Source organism: Leopardus geoffroyi, chromosome D4 (assembly GCF_018350155.1).
Source record: "Leopardus geoffroyi isolate Oge1 chromosome D4, O.geoffroyi_Oge1_pat1.0, whole genome shotgun sequence".
Lineage (NCBI taxonomy): Eukaryota > Metazoa > Chordata > Mammalia > Carnivora > Felidae > Leopardus > Leopardus geoffroyi.
In genome coordinates, this window is record NC_059342.1 from 86,564,636 (window position 1) to 86,579,887 (window position 15,252).

Genomic DNA, 15,252 nt, shown 5'->3' on the forward strand with positions numbered 1-15,252 from the left:
ACAGAGAGATCGAGGGCCCCCCCACCCCCCGCACACCCCAGCTGGCACGGGGAACAGAGGCCAGCAGCAGAGACCTGCCCTCCCGCACCCACCCGGGGCCAGAAGGCTCATCCCCCCCACGTCGCCTGCCTTCTCCTACCTCCCCTGTGCTGGCTTTACTTGCGCTGTTGTTCTTTCAATAGACTCACCTTTCGTAACTTAAATATGTTTATTTTAAAGGAAAGTTTAAATAACTGACGCAGAAGGGAGACCAGCCGCGCTTGCCGTAAATAAAAGGGGACACACCTTGGGCCCCATCAGCCCCACGCCGTGTTTCGGTCCAGCCAGGTGTGGCCCGCTGAAGGTTCTCTTGGCTCTGAAGGGAGTCGGCGGGGACTAGGACGGGTGTTAAGGACACGTGAGCACCAAGTCGAGTGTTCCTCGGTGAGGAGGTCACAGAGTGAAAGAACAGAAAAGGGAAGGTGCTTCTCCCCCAGGGATTTCTGGGGCGCCCCCGAAGCGCCCCAGCCCTGCACCATCCCCAAGGCCGCTCTGGTCTCGGCTCCCGCAGGCCCTGGTGACTCCCTCCCACGCCCCCGTTCAGCAGGTTCTCGTCCTACCCTTGGGAGGGGAGGGGTGCAGGGGGCACGGACCCTAACTCAGATTTGGAAACGGGCTCAGAAAGGGCAGGCTGTGACCCGTCCGGGGAGGCACCGGTGGGAGGCCCTTCGTGTCTCGCCTCCTCAGGGAGGTGCCGCGGACCCTTCCATCTCGATGCCCTTTCCAGACGCTCAGAACTTCTTACACGCAGGAGGCCAATGACTGCCCCCCCCCCCAGCCAGCTGACATGTGCCACCCCCACTGCCCAGGAAGCCCCCCACAGCCTATAACCTCACTGCCTACTGCACACAGGCCCCAGTGGGGTTCAGCATAGAAAACATGCTCAGAGACATGAGGGGTCAGGGCCAAGGCCGCACAGCAAGGGTTCAGAGGAACGCAGGCCAAGGCCCAGCTCTGCCTGACCACAAGTCCCTGAGAGCAAGGACCCTGCCTCAGTCACCCGGGACCCCCAGACCCAGCATGCCCTGGGTGAGGAAGGGCCCTGGGTCTTCCTTCCCCTGGTACTAGGGGAGGGCAGCTGGCAGAGGCGGGGTGAGGGGCTTGAGGAGGACTGGGAGGGTGAGGGGCTGCTGGAGGCCACATCACGTGGATCAACTCCAGTGAAAGCAAAGAAAAAGGAATAAAACCGAATGTCCTTGGAAATTCCTTTAGTGCTTGGCTGTCCATGAAAACAGGATAAAGTGGCTTCCTCTGTCTGTGCTCCAGCCTGGCAGGGTGGAGGCATTGAGCTCAGGCCAGGACAGCCTCAGGTCAGCACGGGGTGGGGGGGGGGAGGGGCGGGCAGCAGGGGAAGAGGCTCCAGTGCTGCTACTTGAGGGCATCCAGGTGGGTGCAGACTTGGGAGAAGACATTGTCCACGGAGCCTTCGGCATTGACCTGCAGGGAGACGGCGGGGAGGGCAGAGATGCTGGGGAGGGCCATGCGGGCCTCATTGGGGCAGGGGCTCACTTCCCCCAGAGGTGTGGCCTGACTCTCTGAGCCCAGCCACAGGGGACAGCAGCCCATCACGGAGCCAGCGGGGAAACCAAGACCCGGAATGGAGGGCTGGCCCAGGGTCACGGGGATTTTGGCCAACCCAGGCAAAACTCCAGATTCCTGGGGCTACCCGCGGCCTGCAGGGGGCGCACCTTGCGTACGATGCCACGTTTCTCATAAAAGGCGATGACAGGTTCCGTGGCCTTGTAGTAGGTCTCTAGTCGCTTCTTGATGGTCTCCTCATTGTCATCCACCCGCCCGCTGGTCTCTCCGCGCTTCAGGAGCCGCTGGGTCATGGTCTCAGGGCCTGCGTCCACATACAGCAGCAGCGTGGGCTGTCCGATCTGCGGGTGGGGCGGTAGTCACAGGGGCCCCATTCCCGTCCCCGGGGGCCATCTCCTCCCCATCCTCCCATGCCTGAGGCCTCACCTGAGACCCACTCAGATCAGACCATCAAGCCCTTCCCCAGCGCAGCCTAAAGCCTAAAGGACCTTCCTAAAACTACTCCTCTGCTCCAACCTCTCCCATAGCTCTCCAGTGCCCTCAGAGAGGGCCTCCCGCCTTCCTCACCTTGTGTTTCCCACTCCTTTGCTCTCCTGGCTTCAGTCACACCGATTCTCTGAAGTCTAGGCTCTCGTCAACCTCCTCCCAAGCCAGGCCTTCGCTCATGCCAAGAATCCTCATCCTCAATCCCAAGTACTTGCCTTCAGATTTGAGCTAAAATCTCATTCCTCTGGGGCAGTCTGCCCAGATGCAACCCACGCCCCCCCACCCCACCCACGGTCCCCAGCCCTCTGGGGCACACTCTTGAGTCCCCTTTACTTCTCTGCCCAGAATGTCTCAGGAGGCCTCTGGTGATTCACTTAGTGTCCCTCTCCCCTGCCAGTCCAGGAGCCCCTAAGGACATCGAGGCATCTGTCTGACACAGCAGGGCTGGACAGGACTTGACTGAGGGGTGACGGGCTGCCGAGCTCTGGGGGGTTCTGAATAACGTCACTGTTGTTGGAATAAGCCGGGAAGGGCAAGGAAGGAGGCTGACCTGTCCTCCTTCGGTGGGGCCCTGATGCCCCCTGGTGTCCAGATCTGAGAAGACGTGTTGCCGGGACCCCTGGAGCCCATGGCAGGGCTGGGCCCTTGCGCTGAGCCCACCACCCACAGTGGCGCCCCCAACAGCCCCAGGAAGGAAGGAGACTTTTAGTAATCTCACTTTCTAGATGTTGCCCAGAGGGTCAGAGGTGACGTCACACAGCTGGCATGGGTGGGTCATGACAGGACGTGCCTTGAGGCTGCCTAGCACCTGACCACAGGGTCCATGGCCTCCCAGTCTGAAGGAAGCCCAGCCCGCTTCCATTTCAAAGACAGGGCAACCGAGGCCCAGAGCAGGGTAGACACTTTCTTGAGGTCCTGTGGGCACTTCAAGGTCAGGAAATCCAATCTCCTTCCACTGGAGGAGGCTCAAAGTTATGGAAGCCCAAAGGTGGCCCCAGCCTCACAGGCTTGGGAAGTAGGGGTTGGGGGTCTGGTCCTGCCCCAGCCTGTCAGGATGCCTGGTCCTCCCCACAAGGCCAGGGAGGAGTCCCTCCGCCAAGAAAACCTCCTTGAGCCCAGCCCCCACCCTTGCACTTGCTTGCAGCCCTGTTTCCCTAGTATGACCTGTGACACCGGAGGCGTGGGTGTATGTATGTGTGCCCACGTGTGTGCGTATGTGTATATCCCTGTGTATCAGTGAGCTGTGTCCATGTACGTACATGTATGTGCGTGCATGTGCGTTGCCAGACGTGTGTGCACATGTATGCGTGCCTGTGTGCATGTGTGTATGTGCCTGTGGCTTTGTGCTATGTATGTGCACGCACATGTGCGTGTGCTTGGGGCCTGTGTGCGTATGTCTGGGAGAGGTGCCCCCACCCTGTTTTCCTGGTGGGAAGCTGTTCGGGCAACTCGGGGCCGTCATCCTCAAGGCCTACTTTTTCTAGGCCTTTCACAGACTCCCCGCGGCCCACGGAAGGAGACTGGACTCCCCTCCCTGGCACTGGAGGCCTCCAGCCAGGCCTAAATCGCCTCTCCCACATCATCCTGGTTGCCCTGCCCCATAGATTCTCTTCTCCCCATGCCAGCTGGAGCCTTCCAGCCCTGTCCCTCCCACTACCTGGCCCTCTGTGTTTGTAAGGTGCCAAGCCCCACTTTTGGAGGGTACATTCTCTCTCATCTCCATTCTGCTCCTTAAGGCAGCTGCCAACTGTGTCTTCCCATTTTGCAAATGGGGGGGACACTGAGGGTCAGGGAGGCAGGGTGATTGGCCTCAGGCCTGTTGAGCTGGAACCTGAGCTCGGGTTTGTGAGCTCCCCAGCCTGTGCTTCCTCCTCTTCTAGACTTTTCTTCTAAACTTCTAGAAAGACTTCCAGAAAGTCTTCTCCAGTTTCCCTCCTTACCCCTCTCCCCACCCCAACCCCACAATCAGTGTCTCTTTGCCCCAAACTCTCTCTGGCCATCGTGGCAGCCCTCTTTCCACCTGACCACCCCACATCACAGCTCCCAAATGCACCCACCAAGTTGCACTTACCTTCCGCTCAAACTCCTCTCCCTGCTGTACCTCCCGAGGGTAGCCATCGATCAGGAAGCCTTTGGAAGTATCTACCTTGGCCACCATGGCATCTCGGAGCATGTCCAACACTGTCTCCTGGGGGCACCGGAAAAGATGGAGGGGTCATGAGCCCCTCTCCCTCCGCCTTCTTCTAGGCCTCTGCCCTAATAAAAGAAGTTCCAGGGGCGCCTGGGTGGCTCAGTCGGTTAAGCGGCTGACTTCAGCTCAGGCCATGATCTCGTGGTCCGTGAGTTCGAGCCCCACGTCGGGCTCTGTGCTGACAGCTCGGAGCCCGGAGCCTGTTTCAGATTCTGTGTCTCCCTCTCTCTGACCCTCCCCCGTTCATCCTCTGTCTCTCTCTGTCTCAAAAATAAATAAATGTAAAAAAAAAAAAAAAATTAAAAAAAAAAAAAAAAGAAGTTCCAAACAAGCCTCTCTCTCCAGGAAGCTTCCTTTGAATGTGAAGGCTTGATTGGCTGATTAAATCATTCATTCACCCATTCATTCATTCATTCATTCACTCATTCAATAATATCGATGGAGCCCCTGTTCCCCGCCAGCTCCCGTCCAGGGCTCTGAGGACACCACTATGAACAAAGCAGGCCTTTCTCAAGAAGCTCACAGTGTGGTGAGGCCGGTTCATCAATTTCCAAACATGGCACAGGTTGAATGGGCAGAGAAGGAGTGATAAAATTAGGGGGTCTGAGCCCAAATCTGTGGAGCCAGGAGGGTCTGAAAGCTGAGGAGGAAAGAACATTCCAGGCAGGAAGGAATATAATGAGTTGGACGGGACAGAAAGGCCAGGGCAGCTGGAGGGCGGAGAGCTGGGGAGAGGGGGGTTGAGTGGGTGGAGTGAGGCTAAAGGGGTCAGCAGGGCAGGGTCCTAGAGGCTCTGGGAGCTTCTAGAAGGAATTTTCTGCCGAGGGCCATGAGGACCAAAGCCAGGAGTGTTTGGAGCCAGGGAAGGTCAAGGCAGAGTGTCATGGGCTCTGCTGGCTGGAGCCCACTCAGGGCCACCATCACCCCCCACCCCACCGGGCCCACTCACCAGTGGCACCAGCTGCCCCTTCTCCATGATTTCCGACAGCTTCTTGCCCCTGGCCGAGCCAGAGCTGACCTCGGCCCGCAGGAGGTCCCCGGTGGAGAGGTGGGTGTAGCCGTACTTCTGGACAATCTTCTCACACTGGGTGCCCTTCCCCGAGCCGGGCCCTCCTGCAAGCGCCCACCCGTTCAGAAGCCCCAGGAAATGGGGCCGCCGCAGGGATAGGGTCACCCCGCAGAGAAGGGGCAGCGCCCCGGGGTGCCACCCCAGGCCCAGGCTCCCACCGACGCCTGCAAAGAGCCTCCCTGCTGGCCGCCTTCCCCGCCTGCCTTGGACTCACCCACCACAAAGATGATCTTGGTTTTCTTCAGCTTCTCTGTGGGGGAGAAGAGGGGAGCAGAGTTTAGTCACTCGCTTGGCAAAGAGCACCTCAGGAGGGACAGGCCTGGGCCGGGCCCTCTAAAGCCTGGAGCCTCTGAGGGGCTCGGACGCCCACCCTCGCAGCCCCTCCCTGTGGGCGGCTGGGCAACGGCGGGTCACCTCTGGCCTTACAGTCTTCCGTGTTGTGGAGGTTTCTCACGCAGCAGGCCCCCATGGTTCCCGTTCTGCTGTGTCCCCTACCCTTTCCCTCCCAGACCCCGGGCCGGCCCATCACCCGCCTTCCCTGGGCGGTTCAAACGTGGAGTCGGCAACCACAACATACGTTGCCCCGGAGACGGTTGCCAGGGAAGCCGGCTGCGGTGGGCACAAAGAACCCTTGCCCAGAGTGGGAGGTGCGCTGATGCACCCGCCTCAGCCCCGCCCTTAGAACTCAGCAGGACCACAGCCTCACCAGACGGAGGGAAACTGAGGCCTGCTCCAAGGGCGCCAGACCCAGAACCGGAAGCTGGGCTCTCTTCCCAGGCGGCCCGGCCTTCCCCTCTTCTCAGGGGAGAAGAAGGTCCTCACTGTGTAACCTTAGGAAAGGAGTCCCCGGCCCTCTCTGGCTCTCTGTCCCTCCCCACTGACGAAGGCCTGGCAGCTCCCAGGGGCCCTCTGGCCCCGAGGCTGGAAACCCAGAGGAGTTATCTGTCAAACAACTTCTCCCGAGGGCTCCCATCAGCTGCCTGCCGTGGGCCGGCTACCACCTGGAGGTGGGGGAGGCCACAGCCCGGCGGCAGCTGCTGTTCGGAGCCCGAGGGGTGGCAGGGTGACCGCCGGCTCGGGCGGCAGCAGCGGGCTCCTTTAAGGGCCACCCAGGCTGAGGCACAACGCCAAGGATGGGGCCGTGATGCCGCCAGGAGGCGGGCCTGCCAGGCTCCCTGCTGGCCCCATGTCTCCTTCCAGGTCCCAGCCCATAGCAGCCAGGAGGGCCCCAGACATCCTCAAGACCCACCCTCTCTGGACAACGGGGAGACTGAGTCCCATAGAGGCGTTGGGCGCTGCCTCGTCCTTGTTAGGCTTGGCATTTACACACTTGGGGCCTCTCCCCAGGGCTAACCTCCCCTTGCTAGCGCCCACCCTTTCTAGAAAGAGGCAGGGATTCAGCTCTATAAATACCAGTGTAGGAGGTGAGCTGTGGGGCCCTCAGGAGCCTCAAGGAGGCCTCATCGCTTCTGAAATTAATCCTGGAGCTGGCGCATCCCGTGAGATGCCTGAGGAGGATGTCGGAGGCTCCCAGACGGGCCCCTCTGGCAGCCCCAGAACCTCCCCCAGCCCTTCCCAGAAGGTCTCCTGAAAGCACGCCCCCTTAACAGATGGGCACACTGAGGCCCAGGCAGTGAGCAGCAAAGAAGAGACTCACTACCTTCCATCCTGCTGAGGTCCGGGGAGCCGAGTCAGCGCTCTGCAAGACAAGGGCACAGGTGGGGCCGGTGAGGGGGGCTCTCCTCCATCCTGCCTCTGCTCCCGCCCAGCCCCACGGTGTGCCCCAGGCCCTGATGCTCCCAGCGGGCACCGGGCAGCGAAGGCCCCCCGCAGGTTGGGTGACCTTGGGAAAGTCACCTTTCCTCCGTGTGTGTCCACTGCCTCACCTGTAACAAAAGGGCGGCAGCCCCCTCCTGTCCACCTTTTCCTGCTGGAGGAGCCGGGTGGTGAGGGCGGTGCTGAGGGACGGAAACAGTGACATCAGCACCTGCGGGGCCGCTCTCTTTGCGAGTCCCAGAAAACAGGCGTCTGCCCAACACCTTGGTGATGCTCCCCCGGGGCCAGGAGGAGAGACTTGTGGAGGCCAGAGAGGGGGGACTTGAGCTGCAATACATCCCACCTGGGGTGGGGTTTGGACAAGGATGCTCAAAGGGACATCACGGAGGCCCGAGGGGGAGGAAGCTGTAGGAGCTGCTCATGGGGGACACAGCCCTGTACAGCTGTCATGGGGGATCCCCGGCTCTCCCCAGCCCCCACATGGCCCCTGCCCCCTCACCCCCTCGAGGACCGTGTTCCTCAGCATGTGAGTCCACCCCGACCACTCTGGGGACCCCACTCTGCTTCAACGTCCCCTCCCACCTACAGTTACCACCTACACACCTCTGGCCTCCGTTCCCCCCCCCTCCCCCGCCAGCCCTCCCCAAGGCTACCAGCTACCATCACAGCCACTCTTGCCTTGACCTTTGACACCCGCCACAGCATTCCTCCCACCTGGCATGCCCGCAACCCCAGGCCCTTTACTCCTCGCTCTCACTTTGGCTTCAGGTTCCCAGGACCCCTGCCTCTGCCCAGGCAGCCCCGGCCTCCCTCCCCAGCCCTGTGAGTCTACAGCCCCTGGACAGGCCCCAAGACCTTCCCACGTCCCCAGCTCGGTGCCCTATTACCCAGCCAGAGGCCCTGTCTTCTCTCACACCCGACTTCCACCCTGCACACCCACATCCCAACCCTCTTGCTCCCGATCCTCTCTGCAGTCTGTGTCCTCAACACCACTTCCTCGTTCCAAGCAGGGCACCTGGCCACTGCCCCAGCCTCCCGTGGGTCTCTCCATACCCCACCAGGCAGTCTGCGGGATGTTCTGTGATAAGCATCAGACCACATCGCTCACCTGCTTAAAACCCTTCCACTTGTGGCTCCTTGGCTCCCAAGATAAAGCCTGGGCCCCTAACATGGCTGACAGGGCTCAGTAACCTGGCCCCCCCCCCACCCCCACCCTCTGCAGCCTTCACAGCCACCGCTGGAACCGCTTGGAGCTTCCTCACCCACCATGACTGCTTCCCACCTCCAGGCCCAGCTACTGTTGCACCTGATGCCTGGATGCCTCTCCCCAGGTGCTATTGTTTAGGACCCGGTTCAGGTGTCACCTCCTTCAGGAAGTCTTCCTGGACTCCGTCCTCCGTTCCCACACTGGCAAGTGCCTCCTTTGAACGCCCCCAGCGTAGCACATACCACACGGTATCGGACCTCTCTGTGGAACTGCAGGCCTGTGTGCCCCACCAGACCGGGCCTGGCCCCAGGCTGAGCATAGGGCTGGGGGCCTCACTCCACCTCCCAGCTGTCTTGGAATGGATTTGAGGCTCGGAGAGAAGGAGAAACTTGATCCAGAGCCAGGCTGCGGTCAAACTCAGGGTTGCATTTTCTGCTGCTTTAGGCCTGGCACCCAGTAGGTCTTTCAGCAGGTTTATTGGCCGTCCTACCACTCATGGGCCATGAGTTATAGCCTTTTTCCTGCTGAGTGTGCTTAGGGAAGGGCAGATGCTGCCAATGGCCCGCAGCAGCTGGCAAGGGAGGAGGAGGGTCCCCAGGCCAGGGAGAGCCTGCAGTGACCCTGAGGAGTGGCCTCCAACCCACCTTGCCCTGCCTCTTCCCAGTAACCTAAGCCCCTCTGTCCTGCTGGCACCTGCCACTTCCTTCGTCCAAAATAACTTGAGTCGTGAGGAGGCATCACAGAGGCCAGGGGTCCAGGACGGAGTTGGGTTACAGGCTCAGCACCCAGACCTTATAAGGCCCCCGAGCCAGGCTGCAGCAACTCCTCTCATGACTGGGTGGTCTGCCGAGGGGCCTGGGGAACAGGGGCCCGGGGGGACAGCGACCTAAGGGATCATCGCTCAGCTGTGTGACCTTGGGCACCTGGTGTCCCCTCTCTGGGCCTGTATCCCCAGGCCATGACCCGCTCCTGCTGGAGAGTCCTGAGTGGATCTCTGAGCAGTGCTCAGAAAAGGTGGCCCTAGGGCTCCCTTAGAGCCCTCACCAATCATCCGGGGGGCTTCCCGTCCCCCCCCCCCCCCCCCCCCCCCCCAGCGCTCAAAATGACATGGCAGGACACAGGACAGCTCCTCCAATCACAAAGGCTGCCCCTGCCAGGTCCTCCGGGGCAGGGAGTCAGGCCACAGCCCCCTTCCCTGGGCCCCAGCTGGGACGTGCCAAGGGCAGGGACCTGGAGCCCCAGCCCCAGGAGTGCCAGCCGGGACAAAGGGGCGACTGTCTAGGAGGCTAGGAAGGACGGAAACCCACATCCCCCCGCAGGGGCACACGCAGGGTGGCACAAACACCCAGAGCAGAGCCTGGGAGAACAGACAGGCCAAAATACACACGGATCATAACCACCGACACAAACACACAGCCGCACAAACCCCAAGGATGCCCCGACACACACAGGCTGGCGCCCCCCGGGCGCGCGCGGCTTCCCCACGCCCCGCAGAGGCGCCCCCCGCGCGCCCAGACATGCACACGGGCACACACTGACCTGGGGGAGGGGTGCGGCGGGCGCCGGGGCCAGTGGTGCCCTGCCCGTCCTCGCCGGCCGCCTGCAAAGGCGACTATTTATAAGGCTGTCAGCAGCGCGCAGCATGCCGGGAGCCAGCGCTCCGCGAGGGCAGGGAGGGGGGAAGGAGGGAGGGAGAGCGGACCGGGAGGGGGGTGGGGGGCCGGACCGGGGTGAGCCCCGATGGGAAGCCAGAGCAAGGCCGGCGCCTCCTCGCCGCGCATCCCCCCGGTGGCTGTGCCTGCACACAGCATGGCACTTAACAGTTTGCAGAGGCCTTTCCGTTCCTGCCTGACCTCCGGTGTGCCCACATCTCGGCGGGGGAACGGGACACGGTTTCCTGTAGGACAGCTGGGGAAACTGAGACCCGGAGAGAAGAGGCTCTTTGTGTAAAAAAAATCCCACAGCCAGTTGTTGGCAGAGAGAGGCCAGACCCAGCGCGGGAGGCAATCATTGCGTGGATTCTGGGGGGTTTGCCGGCCAGAACAGTCCTCCCCACCCCCAAGAACCTGCCCTCCTCAGATCCTGCCCGGGGACCCCTGGGCCAAGACCCACCTGGAACTCCCCGCCCCCCTCCATTAGAAGGGGCCGAAGAACCCCCTGGAACTCGCACACTCTCTCGAGACCCCTCAAAGACCATCCATGTACCCATTTCCCAGCTAGTGGTTGTGTAGATTATATATATCAGCTCTGCCTCCGCAAAACTGCCAGGCAGCTCCCGTGAGGTGAGCGCGAGAATGTGGGACATTCGGAATGCTGAATGGGACGTGGGCACCCAGATGGGGGACCGCCAATCCTGATAAAAAGGACAGTTCCCATTAACGAGCACTCACTGAGTCAGGCGCTGGGCAGAGCGCTGGGGCTCAGACGGGGTCCGTGAATCCTTAAGCACAGAGGAAAGTGAGGGTCATACCCTTAAAATAGCTTGCCTGAGGTCCCCAGTGTGAACCTGAGAAAAATCCCTGAACACGAAACCTTATTTGCGGCTGAAAACGTCATCCAGCTTTTGACACAGGAGCTACTGAACTGTTAAACTAGACAAAGGCATATGACTGAACCCAGAACTGTTGCACCCTCGTTCTTGAGAAAAACTGGATATTTTCCTAGTAACTGTCGTAATGTACTAGAAAATTGACGCACTGTAAAATGTCATTCTCTCTTCCAATCGTAATGTTTGGAAAACAACTGGTGTGGTCTTCCTAATACTTCTACAATTTGCTAATAACGACCCCTGGCTTTTATTCCTCAAAGGGACACAATTTGGGTTGCTCCCTGAATCTGTGCTCCCCAAATTGCAATTCTCAGACCCCCAATAAATGCTTTTTATTTCGATTCTTCCTCTTTTCTCGGTCAAAACAGGTAGAAGTGATGTTTATTCATGGAGACTGACACATAGCAGTAGGTGCTCAATAATGCAGCAGGGCAGAGACCGGGACCGTGCAGTGGCAGAACTCATGACCTTGAAGGTAGCAGCCCCAGACGACGGTGAGTTGAATTTAGAATGTGTCTCGTAGGCACTAGGGAGCCATGGAAGGTGTTGGAGCAAGAGAGCGAGGGTACCAGGAGACTGAGACTGCCTCCGGTGGGTCATTTCTGAGCAACAACAGCCAGGATACTAAGGCCTGGGTCTAGTCCCAGCTCTGCCACCTGTGACATGAGACAAGGTCCTTGTCTCTTGTGAGCTTAGTTTCCCCATCTGTGGGAGGGATGGGCGCTGGGCCAGAGGTTCTGTCTTCAAAGTTGCTTGAAAGGCCCTCTCAAAAGCTGTAGGTGGCTGACTGCACCGGCACAACCTTTGGGGAAAGCAAACCGACGTCAATCAAAATTTTAAACATCCTCCTACTTTTAGGAATCCCACACGTGGGCACGAAATGTGTACACATGGGCTCGAAATGTGGGCACGAAATGTGTCAGGTGCCAGAAGGGCCTGACTGATGGGAGGGACGGTGGTGCAGCCAGGCAGGGTGGGGTCATGGTCCTCGGTAGCGTCGGCATGAGAAAGGAAGCCAGAGGTCCGTGTGTCTGCCGAAGCAAGAGAAACAGGCAAAGAGCCCAGTGAAAATAATTCTAAACATGCGGGGGCGTGTGTGTGTAAAATCTATTCCTAGGGTGTTTTTTTTTTTTTTTTTTTTTTTTAACTTCTCTGAAATCGTGTTGTCTTATAATCAAATTGATGGTGTCTTTAAGTTGATGAAATGAAGCAGAACAGAGGGGCTGGGGTGTGCACCTGACCCTCCCTGGTGGGGGTGGGGCTTTCACTTTGAAAAAATTTACTTGTTTTTCTTTTAATGTTTATTTATTTGTTTTGAGAGAGAGGGAGTTGGAGCAGGGAAGGTGCAGAGGGAGGGGGAGAGAGAGAATCCCAAGCAGGCTCCGAAGCTGTCAGTGCAGAGCCTGATGCGGGGCTTTGATCCCATGAACCCTGAGATCATGACCTGAGCTGAAATCACATGTCAGACACTTAACCAACTGAGCCAGCCAGGCGCCCCTGGGACTTTCACTTCTTACTTAAAAGCTTCCATGCTTGCTTGCTTCCTTCTTCTTTGTGTTAAAACAACCTATTACTTTACACATAAAACAATTTTAATATGGATGTACCTTGAGGACACAATGCTAAGTGAAATCAGTCAGTCCCCAAAAGGACGAATATTGTATGACGCTACTTATGTGAAGTATCTAGAGTATTCAAGTTCATAGAAACAGAAGGCGGAATGGCAGACGGGGCGGGGCGGGGAGGAGAAATTCAGAGTTGCCATTTAGCAGATTTTTTAAAGCTTTTTTTTTTACATTTACTTATTTTTGAGACACAGAGACAGACAGAGCACAAGTGGGGGAGGGGCAGAGAGAGAGGGAGACACAGAATCTGAAGCAGGCTCCAGGCTGTCAGCACAGAGCCCCACACAAGACTCGAACTCACAAACCATGATGAGATCGTGACCTAGCCATTTAGCGGATTTTGAGCTTCGGACACGAAAGATAAGAAAGTTCTGAAGATGTGTTACGACAACGTAAATGTACCTAACGCTACCCAGATGGATAAGTGGTAAATCTTCTGTGTTTTTTGCCACAATGAAAAAAATTCCATAATCTTAAAAATTGGGGAAAGAAATCCAATTTTAAGTACCTGTTTTCTTCTGCATTCAAGTCTAAGCCATATTTAAGTCTATGTGAAAACACAAGTTTGCCTTTTGTGGAAGTTCAACGAGCTCTCCAACCTACCGAATTTCCGTATTTGAGTACCTGTTTTAATTATTCATTCGTGTATGATCTGTGGATTTTCCACCAATGCCTGGGATATTAAAGTGTTGGGATTTCTTCCCCCAGCTAGAACTTAAAGAAAGAAAAATGGAGGCAGAAAGGAAGAGAGGGAGGAAGGAGGAAAGGGGGCAGCGGGGGGGGGGGGGGGGGGCAGGCAAAAATTGCATAAGGGAAAAATCTGGAAGATTGTTAACAGGATATAGGACCAGGAGATGCTATCTTGTACATTTGTATGGCTTATGTTACTTTGTAACATGAAAAAAAAATATATATATATATATAAAATGAAACCAGTTTTTATTTGTTTAAAAATATTTTTTTTAATGTTTATTTACTTTTGAGAGAGAGAGAGAGAGAGAGAGAGAGAGAGAGAGAGCAAGCGGGGTAGGGGCAGAGAGAGAGGGAGACACAGAACCCGAAGCAGGCTCCAGGCTCTGAGCTGTCAGCACAGAGCCCCCACACGGCCTTGAACCCACGGACCCTGAGATCATGACCGGAGCTGAAGTCAGACACTTAACTGACTGAGCCACCCAGGCATCCCCATGAAAACCAGTTTTTAAAATGTTTAAAAAATATTTTGGTTAAAGAAAGAATTCCAAGGCTGAAAGACAAGCCTGCTGGGGTGGGGCGGGGCGGGGCAGGGGATGGAGTAGAGGAGGACTCTGGGGCGGCTTCCCTCAGAGGCTCACGGATGGAACCACGCATAGCCCAGCTGCCCCAGGTGGGCCTGGCTGTCCCCACTGGCCGAACATGGCAGGAAACGGCTGGAGTGGCTACTTCAGGAAGCACATGTCAGGTCTACAGCTGGTAAGAGATGGCCCCACGCCCAAGGAGGGGTGAGAGTTTGGGGCCTCAGTGGGGTAACTGGGAAAGAAGAAGAATGGAGGTCGGAGGGCCCTGAACCCCAAAGGAAGAGGTAGGTTTGGTCCTGGCACAGTGGGGAGCTGGTGAAGCTTCCAGAGCAAAGAGGACCATGATGAGGTGGCTTTAGGAAGTTGGTTCTGGCAACGAGTGTGGACCAGTCTCTGCTGGGTCCCATCTCGGGGGGTGAGTTTGTGGAGTTGAGAGCCCCACACCTCCTGCCCTCTGCATCCTCCGAGTCCTACCTTCTGATGCGAAGCTGAATGGTCCCAGGGCCCACCCCCAACAACTAACCCCCTCCTGATGCTTTCCTACTGCACCTCCCTTCATGCCCACCAGTGGGCAGACAAAAGGGCCTCAGTGTTCTGGGAGAAAGTCTACCTAGAAACCTCTGCCCGGACCCAGATCCCCAGCAGCCTTTGCGTGGGCTTGGAAGTGGGTGGTATTCCCATCTCCCCATTCTCATGCGGGGCCTTAGGCTTCCCACATAAGGACTTTGCAAGGGGTCACTATCCCTCTGACAGGCCAATCACCACCATTACTGTACCTGGTCGGTCCCAGCCTCCTGCCCATCCTGCTGCTGCCACACGACTGTGGCTTTGCCCCCCTCTCACGGGCACTCGTGGCCTTTTCCCAGCCAGCCCCGGGCAGTCTCATCTCCCACTGCTCCTTCCTTCTGTGGACTCACTGTTTACTGAGGCAGGCTGTGGGTCGCCCCCACCAGGCTGTCGTCCGGCCATTCTTCCCACCTGATATCCCCTCCCTCGCCAATGGCACCTAACACAGCACATGGCACGCGGCTACCCGTTGCGGGAGCGTGTCCGTGAGCGAGCTCTCGCCTCCCAGCTCTGGAGCCCACCATCCCAGCTGGCCCTGTGCCCGGGGAGCACTCTCTCTCGTCCCAGCAGGCCGCCCGCCCTTGTCTTACACAGTCACCCTTTGTTAGGCCTCCGCTCCCAAGGGCATCTTATCTGCCGAAACAGGTTGTAATCTGCCAGAGTCACCGACCCCCGTCCTCCTGCCAACCTGGAGTCAACAAACCCTTTTGCCGAGAAGGCGGCGGCTGCCTCGTGCGGTCCAGGACTCACCAGGCCCCTCCCAGGGCTGCAGCCCTGTGGCCTTCTTCCCACTGGGCCCCGCGGGAAATTTCCACTCCCTGCCCTCAGTGTCCCCAGGCCCTAGAGTCAACCTCTGAGCCCCGTCTGTCCTCTCCCCTTCAATGTGCTCTCTGTCTCCAGTGCCCCCCAGCTGCTCTCTGTGACAGATGTC

General features: G+C 58.2%; 1 protein-coding gene across 3 annotated transcripts; it reads right to left on the reverse strand.

Moving 5' to 3' along the window:
• Positions 1-1,230: 1,230 nt before the first annotated feature.
• AK1 (adenylate kinase 1) lies at positions 1,231-9,942 on the reverse strand. 3 transcript variants are annotated; one of them, XM_045468759.1, is made up of 7 exons: positions 9,847-9,942; positions 6,985-7,023; positions 5,539-5,574; positions 5,205-5,368; positions 4,136-4,252; positions 1,728-1,919; positions 1,231-1,476 (listed from the first exon to the last, which is right to left on the reverse strand). In XM_045468759.1, exons 2-7 carry the CDS (start codon positions 6,989-6,991, stop codon positions 1,408-1,410), a joined length of 585 nt encoding a protein of 194 aa, XP_045324715.1. In that variant the 5' UTR covers positions 6,992-7,023; positions 9,847-9,942; the 3' UTR covers positions 1,231-1,407. The 3 variants fall into 3 exon arrangements, with proteins under 3 accessions (XP_045324715.1, XP_045324714.1, XP_045324713.1); XM_045468758.1 differs by lacking the exon at positions 9,847-9,942 and adding an exon at positions 7,211-7,288; XM_045468757.1 differs by lacking the exons at positions 6,985-7,023; positions 9,847-9,942 and adding an exon at positions 5,739-5,814.
• Positions 9,943-15,252: the final 5,310 nt, after the last annotated feature.

What these genes read in the sequence shown, in the direction of transcription:
- AK1 (XM_045468757.1), bottom strand. Translation starts at nt 5,793, where the DNA reads ATGGGGGCCTGCTGCGTGAGAAACCTCCACAACACGGAAGACTGTAAG. An exon ending in GGAAGACTGTAAGGCCAGAG is followed by an intron (nt 5,575 to 5,738) that starts GTGACCCGCCGT and finishes TCTCCCCCACAG; the next exon opens with AGAAGCTGAAGAAAACCAAG. An exon ending in AGGGGCAGCTGGTGCCACTG is followed by an intron (nt 4,253 to 5,204) that starts GTGAGTGGGCCC and finishes CGGTGCCCCCAG; the next exon opens with GAGACAGTGTTGGACATGCT.